This window comes from Anopheles marshallii, chromosome 3 (genome assembly GCF_943734725.1).
Source record: "Anopheles marshallii chromosome 3, idAnoMarsDA_429_01, whole genome shotgun sequence".
Taxonomy (NCBI): domain Eukaryota; kingdom Metazoa; phylum Arthropoda; class Insecta; order Diptera; family Culicidae; genus Anopheles; species Anopheles marshallii.
Window position 1 is genome coordinate 67277888 of NC_071327.1, and position 15752 is coordinate 67293639.

General features: G+C 43.3%; 1 protein-coding gene across 1 annotated transcript; it reads right to left on the reverse strand.

Annotated features, from left to right (window-relative positions):
* Positions 1 to 1871: 1871 nt before the first annotated feature.
* On the reverse strand, positions 1872 to 13818 carry LOC128712003 (folate-like transporter 2). The gene is made up of 6 exons (XM_053806897.1): positions 13610 to 13818; positions 8035 to 8122; positions 7331 to 7544; positions 4710 to 4925; positions 3767 to 4265; positions 1872 to 2193 (listed from the first exon to the last, which is right to left on the reverse strand). Exons 1-6 carry the CDS (start codon positions 13816 to 13818, stop codon positions 1872 to 1874), a joined length of 1548 nt encoding a protein of 515 aa, XP_053662872.1.
* Positions 13819 to 15752: the final 1934 nt, after the last annotated feature.

Consider the following 15752-nt stretch of genomic DNA (forward strand, 5'->3'; position numbering starts at 1 on the left):
GTACTTACAAGCTAATATTCATTGAAGAAAGTTGATACCACTTCCAAGGGATTTGAATCCTTTGAAAGCACACATCACTTTTCATCCAACCAAAAAAAAAAAATGAAAACGCTAGAAATTTCTTCTTTTATCCTGTTTTCCTGTCGTTTTCCGTCATTGAGTTTGCAAAAATTTCACACGTTTTAGATTGATTGCAGCACTAAATGACATTCGAAACCCAATTCACCCAACAAGGACCGGATACCGCAGGAAGCGAAGCAGTGGTGCTACTTTAGACTTCCTTCGTCGTCTCGAAGATCAAAGACTAGCACAGCTAACTGGAGCGAAATGCAAAGCAATTGAGCGGATGGGTTGCGTTACTTTGGCACGCCAATAAAACATCACTCGACCGGTCATGGCGCCGAATGGTGCCGGAGCTTTTGTTTGGTGCCGAGGCTGCCGTACCGCGTTGGATAATAAATGATCCACGGCAACGATCACTGGGTTTCGCAGGCAGGCGCTTTACGCCTGCGCTGCCCGGTACATTTCATCGGAACACACTATTGTTTTGCACCCACTGCAAGCTAACGATGATTCATTGCACTAATCATTATCGTTCGTGTGATGGGCGCCTGCGAAATGCGATCGTTTTGTGCGAACAACAGAACCCGCTGTCGGCAGCAAGGCTGTAACGAATCGAACGAGTGCGGGTGGTGGTGGGTGTAGCTTACGGAAAAGCTTTTAGAAGCGAATGAAATATCATTAATATGGCTGACATTTATTTAACCTAATTTCTTTTCCTGGCATCATGGCGTCTCGCTCGTTCGGGTTTGCTTAATGCCCTCCGAATGGGGTTCTGCCACAACTACATCAAAACCTGATGCTGATAGTTGCTGCTTGAGTGAGTTTGCACGAGAAAGCGTTGTCAGGTGAGGGAGGGTGAAACTTGCGAAAGGCGATTGTGCGCGAGTCTGGCGGAGAAGATCCGGATAGTATAGGAAGCGATGCAATTGCCATTTTCGTCCATTGGCTGCACATTGGTGCCGGTGCATTGTGCCGGAGCGTAGCGCAAAAGTTTCACCACCTCCCCCACCCCACCGGGAAGCATCCGTTTCCCCGTCCGGTGTTGTCCTGCTGGTAAGACAAGCACGCTCAACGATGGCAAAAGATGGATGCCTTCGTAGTCTGGTGGCCTGGTAGCACTGCGGAAGAATCTGACTTTTAGATGGTTTGGGTGCGATGCGATGAAAAATAATGTTTTGTATATGATGGTTTAGCAGCTTCCAACGGTAGAATCAGAAGGGGTGACCCAACCTCACCAATTGGGAGAGAAGCTTGGGAAAGCTCCACCCCTTCCCGGAAGGTCGATGATAAATGCGAACCCGAAAGCGATCCATTCAGCTTCTTTCGCACGGGTTGCACGGGTCTTATGCTTCTCCGTTGCAAGTGTCCGCGCCGGAAGCTTGCGAGGATTTCCGTGGCGTCAGTTTTCACCCGGTGCTGCTGCTGCGGGAGGAACCGTGGTGGAAGACGTGTGTTTTTATTCAGCACAACCCCTGCACTTGGGATGAGTGGATGAGTTTCAGTTTTCCGATTGCCGTGCAGCTTGTTTCGACTTCGGCGGGGAATGGACTTGGACCCGTCGGTCCGCCCCTTTCCCGGTGGGCTCTTGAGGACGAGAGAGTTTGTTTTGCACAACGATTGACCGAAGTGTTTCCGGTGGGTTTTTGCCGTTCTGTTTTTGGGTAGTTTGTGTTCTTCTTCCCGACTTCGGTTGACATACGGCGTCACGCTGATAGATAGGACGAAATGCTCTGCCGGGAGTTGTCTGGCCAGCGCTAAATGACGAAGTTGTGTTTCGAGCGTTTTTGTTGTTCTATTTCGAAGACTTTTCATTCCATTCGACCACTTACGGTTGTCGATTCGATGGTGGCTGGTGCTGGTGATGAACTTTCTCGGGTGGATGCGGTTGCGGCCTTCCGTAGCTGCAGCAGTCGGGCCACGCTAGCGACGATGGCAGCAATTAGGTAGATTATCGATAGTACCAAAAAGTAGCCACCGTACACCTTGAATTGGTCCCGTGGGTCAAGCATCAAGCCCCGTTCGGAGATCGTCGCTAGCGTCAGCAGCGCCTGTACACCGATCGCCACGAACATGTTGATGCCAAAGATCAGCCCAAAGCTGTCCTCCTCGAGATACTTCGCTACGATGGCACTGCAGTTTCGGAGGGGAAACGAAAAACCGGTGATACACATATCAGAAAATTTCAATTGGGAACATTCACAACAAACGATTCTGAAGGCACTGATCGAGTTATGTCGCTGCAAGGCGTGCTTAATTGATTTCGAGTCGGGCTGCAGGTGAAACAACTTTGAACGGCGTGAATTGGATTCTATTTTCGGAGTGAAAGGAAAGTTTGTTTGACCATGTTTGCTGCTGTTTCCTTCGACGTTGTGGCAACTGTTTTGTTAATTTGAAAGCCCGTGTTGATTGGTTGCCTATTATATTTGTGTGTCGTAGGAAGGAGAGAATTTTAGTTTTTTTTTTTAAATAAAAAAATCGATGGACAGAAATGTATGTTTCATTCAAGTTTGGAGATATATTTTTGGCTAAAACTGCCGTCACGTGTTCTTGCATTGGATTGCATACATATAGGCGTATTCATATGGCGTTTTGTCAAATCGTTATTACACCCATAAAATGAACAATTAGTTAGGAATTTTTGTTATTTTATTTTACTAAAAATAATATTAAAACGAACCATTGGAAGTTTTCAATAGAAGATAAATTAATGAGCAAAGTTCATTACATTAACGAGGAACATATGTTTTGTTCTGTAAATTGCTAAAACTTGTTTATTTTTTATGAAAAAAATGAAATACTGATATAATAATAAAATTAATTGTTGAGCAACGAGTACGTGATTCAACCCTAGCAGTTTCATTAGACCCTTCCAAGTTGAACGCCTACATTTATGCAATCGTCATCTTAACCACGTGCTGGACGTTTTTCTAATGCATTTTCAATCGTAGTTTTGCAAGTCAAATTACGACGATTAGTCTTGTTTCTTTAAAAACAATCTATCAAAAAATGTTTTAAATGAGTGTTTTCTTAACTGCCCAAGAGCTGATCTCGGTTGCTGCACCAATTCCTCGTAACGTTGGCGAGCATTTTATTACAGTTTTCAATTAAGATTAAAAAAAGAAACAAGTTTTGCTACGTCCTTTTGTGTAGCCCAAAACAAAACCCCAAACACCGCCATTTTCCCAGAGCTGGTCCTGCGTGCGGAAAAAGTTGCGGTATGCGAATCCAAGCGTCTTATAATTTACAGCGTTCTCTGCTGTAGCCGAGCGGGCGACTTTGGTCTGTTTCCATATTTTTTGCTATCGCTTTTGCGCTAACCGCGGCAATCCCTCACTTGGGCTGTTGTCGCCGTTTGGCACAATTCAATTAGAAAAGACCCGGGCACGAAATGATCGAGGGAAGGAGCAAGGAGCAAGGAAAAGTAACTGAAGAAGGGAGTGCCAAGCAATTTGCATATTGCTTATTGCTGTGAATTAAAACGTTCGTGGCACGTGAATCATCGGTCAGTTGAGATGTTGTTTTTTATCCCTCCTTTGATAGGGAAAATTGGATGGGAAAATATAGGGAGTAACAAAAAAAGTTTCATTTTTGTATTTGATTTTACCGATGCGCAAGAAAAGAATGAGTAATTTGAACGAGAGAGATTTTTTGATGCTGCGTTCGTCGAAAGGATATCTTGACCGGAATAAGATCATTCACGTACCTTGCCATAGTGACCATGAACAGGTACAGTGTGCCGAACAGGATGTAAAGCACGTACGCCACCCAGATGTTGGTGGCAAAGCCGGAATACAGGATGAGTCCACCCTGCAGCCCGGAACACACGGTCAAAATCCAGAGTGCCCACTGTTCGAAGATGCGGTTGGCGATGTAACCTGCCGCCAGGGCACTTATCGCACCGAGCAGTGTGAGCAGTGCCTCGGCCCCACCATTGAACAGTGTGCCCTGTTGCTGGTCGATCTCGTGCCACAGCAGCTGAACGTACACCTGCACCTGTATGAAGCCGGCCATTGCAAGGGCCCACCATAGGCTCCACTGGACTACCGGCAGTTGCCGATAGGCGGATATGAAATGCTTCCAGAGGAGTCGAACCGCGCGTGAGGCGGAAAAGTGTGCCTTCGGTAGGGTGTTGACGGTTTCCGCCCTCGTGTTGCCGGTTTCGACATTTTTGTTTGCATCCTGCATTCCTGCAGGGGGATTATCTGAAATGTGTAGACATGTATCAATTGCGCAAATTTTCATACTTTTCAACAATTAATCGTGTAGTTGAAAAATTTTGATAAAGGAAAATTCCCGAAAAAAGGCATTTAAAATATGTTCTTAAATTATGGAGGGATATAACTACGAGGCTTGATGAAAAGATTGTTGTCCTGTTGTTTTTTTAAAGGAAAATATTCTTAAATATTATTACCAACAGCTGAAATTGAGCAGTAACTTGGCATAAATTCAATCTTTTAGAATACCAAATAAATACCAGAGATTAAGAACTAGTAAATGATGTTAAGATCAGCCGACGAACAATTTAAGTAAATCAATGTGCAAGTTTTCTAAACAAACCAATTATTTTAAAATTCCATTACGTAAACTCTATTGCGGTATAACATTTTACGTAGTGTAACTAATCCTTCACGAGAATACGTTCTTACCTGGAGACTCGTTGGTCGAAGATTTGTGGGAAACGCCCGATGCATTTTCTCCGGAATGCTCCAACTGATCCTGGTGCTCCTGCTGCTCTGCCTGCGGTGCCGGATCACAAGCCACCGTTCCGGCGGTCGGCTTTACATCCTCGTCACGTGAATAGAAGTAAACACTCGTTTTTACCGGTGGTAGCAAAAATGACCAGAGCAAAGAAACGGCTTGCGCTGCAAAAGAGAGCGCATGCAACGTGTACAGTAGCATGATACCATGGTGTAGCATAAGGGACAGCGGCAATGCAAAAAAAAAAAAACAAGCGACACAATAGTACGTGCACACCGGCAAAGTTTTGCTGCACGAATGAAATGGATATAAAACGTGGCTCCCGCGGGGGGTGACCATCGCCATTTCACTAATGCAACAAGCAACTGCACCGGGAATGCAAAAGTACACGCCGGAAACACACTTTATCACGTTCATCACCAGCAGGCCGTGCCGTGCGGTGATTTGTTGCTGGTATCGGTGTTCGCTTCCTTCACTACACACCCGACCATAGTGTCGAGGCTTTTATTGCATTGTGTTGGTGTGCGAATTGTGTGTGTGTGTGTGTGTTTTTTTTATTGTACTGCTTCAACCGTAACGACGAGTGGAGTCATTCTTTTCCGCGTACTTCATAACGGCAGTAAATTAAAATCGAACAACAGATGACTGCTCATTCACTGGGCGGGTAATGCCTGCCCTTTTTTAATTATGGTCCAGTTTTGATCGGCTTATGCGATACTTCAGAGGGGATTCAGTGGAAGAAATATAGACCGGACCAGTTAGCGTGAACGCATATTAGTATGCACTTGTATTATTTTTTTTATGCTAAAAATAAATCTAAAACGCATGAATATCAGTAATTGTTTTACTTGTCGATGTTTTAAAACAAAACGCTATAATGAAGGAACCTTAAAGTTGGTCTAAGGTATATGTAACAAAAAAATGTTAAAGAAATTCTGTTTGAAAATGGAAAAATAGTTAATTTGTTAGAAAAAACGGACAGATAATAAGCAATAATATCATTGTACCCGTTGCGGCTTGGCGGTGTATTGGTAGCGGCGCCGAACTTCACACGAGAGAATCGGTCAAAAATCGCTTCCGAACCAACCCCCCGAGGCAGGAGCTAAGTAACATAAGTCTAGTATGTCATAAATTGCAAACATGACCTTGTAGTAGGTCGATACACCAGGCAGATCATGGCACCCAGTAATATAAATTCTTTTAAATCGTGTTCTTTAAAACATTGAATAACTTTAAATATCATCCCCGGCTCATGCTTACAACATCCCAGATAGAGTGTGTCTCCATCAAAGCCATCGACATCACAAGCGCATCATAAAGTTCATCTTCCCGATCGGACGCCAATCCCTATGATAAAAATATTGATTTTCCAACTCACAAACCTCAGACAAAATTCCTACCATACTGGAGCAACGTTAATCTTTGATGAAGACATCAAAGTGACAACGGACGGAGTGGTTGCTGTCGAACAAACTTAAAGTTGATTGATGGCCAACGGTTAGCCAACTAGATCCCCAGAAGGTTCACATGCAGCAAGGATGTGTAGCAGAGTGTGTGGGTGTGTGTGTTTGAGCAGTAAGACAGAAGGCAAAAAATATCGATCAATCAAGAAAAGATTGGAGTAATTGTGAAGTACCCGATGTTGGTCGGATGTTATGGACGTTGCTGCGGTTGAAAAGTATGAAAGCTTAAATGGATATAAATGTGTGGTATCTCATGGCTGAAAGTGCACCTACTAGGGGCAGCAAACTAGCTCTCGGCAATGGTAATGTTTGTAGACTTGTGGATCATTGTGGTTGAATTGCATAACAATGATGTAAGGCTTTAGGGCAGCACGGAGAGCAAGGGAATCAATTTGATTGGCACAAATGAGGTTAGAGCGGATAAGAAACCATCTCGGGATGGATATTGTATGTTGAACGCATGATTGAATATTTGACCCGGTCTGGTTCGGAATGGAAAAGGCAGATCTAGTTTGGTTTGGTTTACAGCCAACAGCTAGGAGTTTTGAAATTAATACGAAGGAAACGAGGGTTTAAATTGCATTTTTACTTTTTATGTTAATACAACGAGCCTGTAGGATTATGTGCATAGTGTAATAAATTGAAAAGATTTCACCCCAACAAATATTTTGTTAAGAAACAATGTTAGTTTCCTCTCAAAGAAACACCCTGTGATTTAGTTCAATTTTCTTTAAATTACAAATGTAGCAATTAATTATTAAGTATAGGGATACATCATTTTTATGTTGAACATTTTTATGTTACTCCATTTATTTAATAGCTCGCAATGTGGTAAGTCATTTCCTACCTCGTAAATAATTAGTTTCAAGCAGTAGAGTCATAAATTCTTGCCTTTTAGTACCAAGAAGAAACTATTTCAAACTGAAACTATCCATAATTCGTAGCCAAGAAATATTTTCCCAACGCAAGAAAAGCTCGATCACGATTCCTCCCGTTGGTGTTCAGCGGTTACCCGACTGGTACCTTCACATTCGGTGCAATTCTCGTCCGTACTACGACTACGACGTACTATACCGAAGCGTAACACAAGCGTTTCTACTACTTACTGCCGAGTGTAATGTAATTCAGGTCGCGTACGTTCATCGCACCGGTGGACACGAGCACCTGGGAGATTACGCCGGATAGGAAGCGGCCGAGCAGGATGGCGGCCCGTGTGTTTCCAGTCACCTGTTGATACTTTTCCCGGCTAATCTTGGCGTAGATGTACGTGTAGTAGGCCACCTCCGATGCCATGTAGGCACCGTACAGCACTTGCACGACCTTGGCGAATGCGTTGGTAAGAAGAGAATGCAACACAAGGATAAAGTCAGATAGATGCGGAAGGAAGCGACGTGGAGGAGAAAAAAAGCCCTAAATGAACGATGATAACGATGCAATTCAGTGGTGAGATGCGGTGAGAACTCGTTTCACATTGCTGCCTGGGCAGGTTAATGTAGCGAAGCGAACGGTTCAATGTACTTCTTGGCAAGGCCCGAAAGTACGTCGTTTAACCGACGGAAGCATCGGTTTAGACCATCCATTCGAAGCGTCCTATCCACGGGAATGAGCGTTACATTTTTGTTGCAGGACCGATAATGTGCATGATGGATACACGGTTATGGCATCAGCTGTGCTCCACTTGTTGCGGCCAGGAGAAGATAATTTAGCACACAATTTATGTTCGCATATTTACCCACGGTACCAGAGCGGTTCGTATCACCCGGTGTGCCGGTGCATTCCGGTGGGTACGGTATGAGCCCGTGCTACTAACCTGCAGTGCAGCCAACGATTCCGTCCACAGCAGCAGCGACCAGATGACGATGCCCAAGCAGGCGGAAAATACAATTATCGATTTGTATCTGATGACGTACCGGGCACCGGGACAAATTGTCCGCACCGATTGAGCCGGATGGGCGGCAGCAAACACAGCAACATGGCAACCCAGTGTCCACGGAACGGAACGATGAGAGTCGAAAGGAAGCGTGAAGGTTGAGGGAAACGTGAACAAAAGGGGAAAATTAGCGAAGTAAAAAAAAAGGCATAACGCATCGCTGAAGCGTGTGCGGACGGGACAAGGACCGTTGATGAAACGTTAATGTGGTGAAATGTGGGCTCATTGTAGCCGGTACTGTCCTGATATGAGGGGTTTGTAAGCTTGTGGGCTTCGGTGGAAATGTTCTAGGCACCAGAAGGTTCAAATGAAGGTGAGGTTTCCTAGTGCTAGTGAAGATGCGACAGCAAACCAGCGCTTATAATGTTTTGGTAAAAGAGTCTTACGAATAACGACTAGAAGGGTAAATGCAAGGTGTAATAATTAATTGGTAAAAATGCTTGCCTTCATAAATAGCTTGCTGGTACCATACAGGTATCAATACAAAATAGAGCATCAACAAATTATTTTCCCAGTTTCTTACTAATTTTTGAAGTAACTAATTTTAAACTATTGATGCAAATTGAACTTCAAGTGCGTAGAGCAAATTGATAGAAGTTGGTGATTGAATTTCAGTATGACAATTATTTAGTGGAAATTTTAGCTTCTAAATTCCCTACCTTTTCCTTAATATCGTTCATAAACGTGATTTGCACATTATAATTTTTATTTATTATTCAAACATAATTTATTAATCTCGATTTTGTTTAACACTGAGATCAAGTTAAACTGATGCAAAATAGGTCAAATGTTTGCTTACAATAAAGTTATGAATTTTCGTATTAGTAACATAGTAAATATTTTTATTGCATTATTTGCAATCTCTGTAGCTAAATTTTGTTGAATTTATAATAACTATTTATATAGACTGAATTTTTTACTCATAATTATACCTATCACTTTGTAAAGCGAATAATTTATGGGTGTGCTTCATAGTGGTTTGATGACCAATGATGAGTACAGCTTTTTTTTTAGATAGACACTATGGTGAATTACAACGCAAACAAAATGTGTTAAAAACATACACTCTGTTTTTACGATTCATTTCGGAACTGTTTTTTAACGCATTCCAGCGAAAGAGTTAATCTCGTTTGTTGTCAAAAGCTGCTGTTTAAAATGTGTTTACCTACCCTACAAAAGCACAAGCAACTGGTGCATCCATGAAAATGTAATCATGGCAGTGTTGTTGAGGGGTGTTTTTTTTGTTTAAACCGTACTGTGCCAAAAAAGTTCGCTACTGCTGCATCCTTGCGGTTCGGGAAACTGACCGTGCCAGCGTTGCCCCGTGGCAAGTGCGGCTATACGGTGGTTTAATTTTTAATTTTTCGCCAAAGCACCAATAATGCCAGAAACAAAATGGTGGGTTTGGAGGTGAAAAGGAAAAGAGAGAGAGAGAGTGCCAAAACGAGAAGGGATTTGGTGGTGTTGTTTTAGACGAGGCTTGTTCGGGCCTGTGCTCCATGGGTAGTTAGTTTAGCGTAGTCTTATTTCCGGATCATAGCAACCGTTGCAAAGAAATTGCTGCAGTAGCACCAAGCAACAGGGGAATTTCCTGTAGTTTTCTTTAAACTTTCCTTCGAGGTTGCTTTAAGGTGATAAGGTGATATTGTGGCATTTTTAGTGAAAGATTTTTGGCAACAGTTTCGCACACTAAATAAAGTTAACCTACAAAAAAATCGATTCCTTTCAACATCACCTGCTGTCACACACACATATTTGTCCTATTGTACATGACATGCCATTTTCGTGGAGTCAAAGTTGAAGGGTTTCAATTTATTTCGTGACATTCGGTTCCATTCCCATCCGTTTTCAAGACTCAAATTGCATTAACATTCCACCGGTGAAACTGAATGTGTTTTTGCGAAGGGAACGGCGCAGAGCACGGGAACCGTAACGGGGTGAAGTTAGGTAGTGCACTCGACGCCAAGGCTAACCGATGTTATACTGCTCCAGTGTCCGATCACACTGGTCCGGGCTATGTCCTGCCCGGTTCGAGGAAAAATACCCTGCAAACCTATTCGCAACAATGCCATTCTTGTCCAGCTGAAGGATTCCACATTCCACCCGTTCCATCCGGGTCCTCGACAGTAGGCCAGCTGTCAGCAGTAATGGGAACGGTAGTTGTGTCAAGTTGTGTCCAAGAACGAAGCAGCCACATCCGTCTAGTGCTTATCTTAAATATCATACCTAATCATTATCACAAGCACTTGGTGGACAATTTTCTTCCCCTCACGCGCTGTCACCAGCCACACTCAATCACAACCGCACCAGCACTTTGGCGGAAAGTTCTGCGAGAGTAATTAAATAACTAAATAAATTCGACTCCATTTACTCCGTTTGCTATCGGTGGTGCGGCCCAAGATTGAGCTGTCGCTTAGCCGGAGTCCCGCTTCACCGGCACTGTTTGCATTGCAGCTTTCGACCGATGGCCATACTGTCCCCGACCCGCTGCCATCCGGCCCGGACGAGTGGATGTGTGAATTGGACGGAAATAAACGATACCGCTGTCACCGGAAGGGAAAATCAATTTATTCTAGCTGCTGAAGTGCTGCCGCTGCTGTCCCATCAGCACGGACACAGACGGGCCCGCATTTCCCTCCGTTCTGGTACGGTGGTATAGTTGTGCGAAAGAAAATAACAGCTCACTACTGGACTATTCGTCTTCACCGAAGGTCGGCAGCATGGGTGGCCGTCGTGAAGCAACCGGGACGTAAAAGCCTGGATGCTGGATGCCACGACGAGATAAGTGTTGGAAGGCGATTTACACCAAAACCTTCCCTCACTTGTAGTTTCGCAGGCTGAAACCTTCGCCTGAAGAACCAGAACTTTGTTTACGTTGGTGGTTCGTGAAATTATTTAAAGAGTTTACGGCTTGAAGTGTGCTCTCCGCCGCCGCTTCGCGTACCTCCAGCCAAGTTGCCATTTCGCGAGGCAACGATAAAATTGAAGTTTTCGGTCGGATGAGACTTCAGCTGTGCTGTTGTGTGTTGCTGCTACTGTTGCTGGGGGGGATTTTTTTGTTGATGTTCTCCTCCCCTCCCTCGGACGAGAGTTTGTTTTGGCTTTTTCTCTTCCACTTTTCATTGGCTTCTGGTGGGAAAGATGCTGAATATTTCCTGCTAAGAAATGGGTGAGCATGGGGTGGGGTGTCCCTTTTCGCCCCACCCTGTGGAACTCATACACAAAAAAAAAACATTCATTCCGGGATTTCAGTTTATGACATTTGCAAAAAGAAAGCAAAGCGCTAGAAAAATGACGCCAGCACGCGGCTGCAAGACGAAAGTGACGTGTGTAGTGAAGGGAAAGTTGTCAGTTTAATTTGGCAGTTTAAGTGCTGTTTTGGAAAGTGTATCCAATGGCGCGGGATGCGGGTGTTTTTGGCACAGTTTCGTACCAGCCTGCACAAAAAAAAGCACCACACACGTGTGTGTTTCTGTCTGTATTTGTGCATGGTAGGGCAGATTGTGCTGTGGTGTAGATGTAGTGTGTTGTTATCCTGCGTGCTTTTTTTTTGTAATGCGTTTGCCTTCCAAACCAGTGCGTTATGCCAATGAAACTACAACAATTTAAGCCTTCAAGATGCAGGCTCGGCATGCTGATGAGATGAAAACATTCCGGGAATAGATGAATTCACCCAGTTAAATAAATGCAAGCTGGAACGCCGCTCGCTCGGTGGAAACTTTAGCCACGCAAGCTAAGAAAGCCGTGGGATGAAGTTTTGCTACAGAGGAGTGTATAGGAAAGCTATTTGCCGGATTCACATCTCTAGCTATCGGGCTTGGTATCCGAATATAGTTTTGTTTTGAAATATTTCATATTTGTCTGCTGCTTTATTTAAGCGTCTTAGAGCAGTTTCGGGTTATGGTAAAGTTTGCCATACGGTAGATGATAAAGCGCTGTCATAGATAATAGTCGTTGATGGTGTACATTGCCGATCAAGGAATCAGTATCGTTTGTGTATAAAGGAAAACTTTTCTGTTTAATTTTATCTTTAGCCATTTACATTTGCTTGAATATGTCGCTTGACCTCTTTTATTTGTACTATTATGTACTATTGTACTGTAGATAGTTACCATAAGAATAGTTTTATTAAGAATTTGTTTTGTACAAATGGTATAAAATATTTATTGGAAAAGCTGATGGCCATTTGGACTGGCTGGCCGGAAGTACAATAGTCTGCTTAAAAGGATTGCAACAATAATTTTAATTCTTCAAGGATTTAAATTATTCATCTTTTTTCTAAATTTTGAAATCATCCAAATTAACCAAATATCCTTGATTCAAAATATAAAAAGGAGTTTTCCGGACAAGGTTTTAATAAAATGGTGACGGTTGGAACCATTTCTGGATTCTTCCCACGTTGAAATCGAATATGTAGAGTCATTTTTAATATTTTATAAGTTGAATTGGATTATGTTTATAGCTTTCTCGACTCACAGATCTAGAAACCTCTATAATATGATGAATTGTCTGTTGAAAAACAAGAGAATAAGATACAGAAAGAGAGAACATGTCTTCCTGTGCATGTTCCAACTCTAATATTACCCCTTTGAGCGTAAAAATGTAGTCATTAATATTTACAAGCAAAAAAAAAAAACTATGACATGCTAAGCATACAACTTCCAAACAAGTTATCAGCCTCTTATGGCATCGGAACAACTCGTTTTTGAAGCTATAGCTGTCAATCTTTTTGATGACTGATGTTGCTATGACACTTCTAATTCGCCTGTAATAACAAAACCTTGTCATTATCATCCTGTACCGTGATAAGAAGTACAGTTTACGATTACAGTCTATGCAAACGGGCATTTTAGACACACATAAAGACAAGCACTCTGTCAATGGCAAACTGGTACGTTCACGTATGGACTACAGCTCTAGTTTCTTTTATGTTCTTGGACTCTTAGTGTGCTGATGAATGTTTTTGAATATCCGAGAGTTTCTTACATTTCTCCAATGAATGTTTAGAATTTCTTGGTTTGTACGAATTTACTTTACTTTACTTTATTTATCAAAGCAACTTTGACAAGCTCCATATTCAGGGAAAACAGTTTTCTAAAAAAGAAAATAGTTGGAAACACAATACCTTGATTGTTCTCACAAGTGTTGCATCGTAACGAACAAAATAGGATGTGAACATGAAACAAACGACGGTCGCATCTTCGTCTATGGCACGTAGAGCGAATGAATTGTAAATGCAATGTTAAAAACAAGATCATAATACATTTCACCAGTAGATCTTAGCCAATGGAGACGAAGTGGCTTTTTGCCGGATATCCCGACGGCATTCGCACCACCTAGAATGGTAACATCTCGCGGCACAGAAATAGGTCACTGTATGGTTTTTCGCCTCTCAATGCACCACCACCACCACCACCACCACAACAACAAAGCGGGAGCACCCCAACCTGCCTACCTGAGGACATCCGTGAGCAGAAACATAAACACCAGCAGCGCGACCTGACTGTACGTGCCGATCGGGTAGACGTCACGGTTCAGCTGCTCAGGTTCTATATCCCGCCATTCGCCCGAAAGGAACTCGGTGACGAATGGTTCGGAAACGCGCAGCTCGCGGAAGAACCCGAAGACGCACAGCAGCAGTGACACCCGCAGCCACGGTTGCATCGTTCGTCGCATGCAGCTGCAGCCTGCCCGGAGCACCGGTGATAAATTCCGTGCTCACCAACGATGGATTGAACTGTGTGCCGCACCGCTGCTGCTGTACGGTGGTAACCTTCACGGCAACCGCACGGGGTTTTTTTTTTTGCATGTGGTTACGTTCGTTCGCGCGTACGAAATTGCTACTTCGCTGCGAGATTTGTTACCGCGTGGAAAATAAATGGCACGTGCACATGGCCGGCTTCTCTGGCGCGGGATGGGAAAAATGTTCTTTTCCGCACAACACAGCACCGTACACGTACAAACATACACTCCCGTAGACTACATTCCATCTGCGGCAGACGGTTCGCAACTGAGCCATGGTTCAGCTCTGGTTCCTTAGCGTGAGTGGCCTGTCTTATCTGCTAAAACCGCTTGGATTTCAATCGTGGCATCGTGCAGCAACTGCAGGCCGAATCGAAATGGGTGGGAGAGCATGTGGGAGGGTCGGTTGTCGGTTGCATTTGAAACAGTTTGAATATGATTTGATGACGGTGGATTTATTTCACCTCGTGTAAAACCCCAAACAAATGCTCACCCACTTCTACCGCTGTGCTAATTGCGCCCATCGTGCAATGTGATACAAGGCGATGTTATCTTGAGAAATGATACGTACCCGAATCTGTTCCCTTCCATTATCGTGATTGCTCCGAGCCGGGGCCTGGTACGAGGCCAGCCCACGTCAAGGTAACCGTTCCCACGGTGAGGCATCATGCAGATCACCTGAACGCGCGTGTAAGCAAATGAATTAGTGTACGGTGAGCAGCAGATTTTACTTTCACTCACCGGTGAGACGGATTTCCGCTGGATACTAATGATGTTTAAATATTATAACTCATGTTTACTTCTAATGCTGCAATCGGTTGAAGCTATCGCACTTTCTTCATTATTGAGCTTTATCGCGCGCTCCGTAATTTACGTGCCCTCACACCGGATAATTATGGTGGATAAATCGCTAAGCCAACCACTTACCAGTGCGTTTTATCGCGATGCCCAACCGTTGGATAATGAGAACCGTGACTTAACCTAAATGAGCATTCACAGCAAGGCACTGATAAAGAATTGCATTGGGCGATGATTTTATGTCCAGTAAGATAAGACTATTTCATTTCCTGCACGGTCATTTTATCAGATTTGTCACGCGCTCAACACTAGAACTGCTAAACTTTCTCTTAATTACATTCATTTTAAGCGGTTAAACAATTCTTTCATGATTCGTGGATGTCTTTTACATGGCTACGGTATTAGGCACCAATCAATACTGAGTAAGCTGATATCGTCATTGAGCAAAGTGATTGGAACACTTGGTAATTATAGTGTTTAATGCCATATTCAAGGTGAATAAAAAAAGGCTATGATTAATTATGATTAAATTGCCATTTTTTTTTTGCTATGTAATGAAATGCCCATTCCGTGAATTGTGCACTCATTTCGGAGATGTTCATTGTGAAAGCTTTCTCACGCACCGGTTCATTCGTTCGGATGAATGGAAAAGCTTGCTAGAAATTCACCACACCGAAGCTTGGTTCATGCAAACTTGGGTTGTGTTGAAAGTTGTATGCGCGTACGAGAAATGTTGCATGCAACAAGAGGTGGATTTCTTTTGCGGTTTGAATGTCTTTTTAGCAGTTATTTAGTTTCATGTTTCGTTTATAGTATTTTGCAATGAAGAAATAAAAATGAAAGTAGTTTAAATATTTTTAACTTCAATTTTATTTCTCAATTTCTAAATTGCTAGCGCTCGCTTCTGGTTGGTTTGTGGTATTCCACATCTTCACAAACATGCCTGAAATGCATTTCTTTTGCGAATCCTTGCAAATATGTTGCAACGCGATGCGGTTAATGTCGTACAGGCTCGGATGTCAGCACATTAAACCGATCCCTCAGCCAGACCCAACCCA

Excerpts from the sequence above, each read along its gene's own strand:
- LOC128712003 (XM_053806897.1), bottom strand. The coding sequence starts at position 13,818 with ATGCAACCGTGGCTGCGGGTGTCACTGCTGCTGTGCGTCTTCGGGTTC. Across the intron at positions 8,123-13,609 it reads CTGCTCACGGATGTCCTCAG|ATACAAATCGATAATTGTAT; the intron begins GTAGGCAGGTTG and ends GTACGTCATCAG. Across the intron at positions 2,194-3,766 it reads TTCATGGTCACTATGGCAAG|TGCCATCGTAGCGAAGTATC; the intron begins GTACGTGAATGA and ends CCGAAACTGCAG.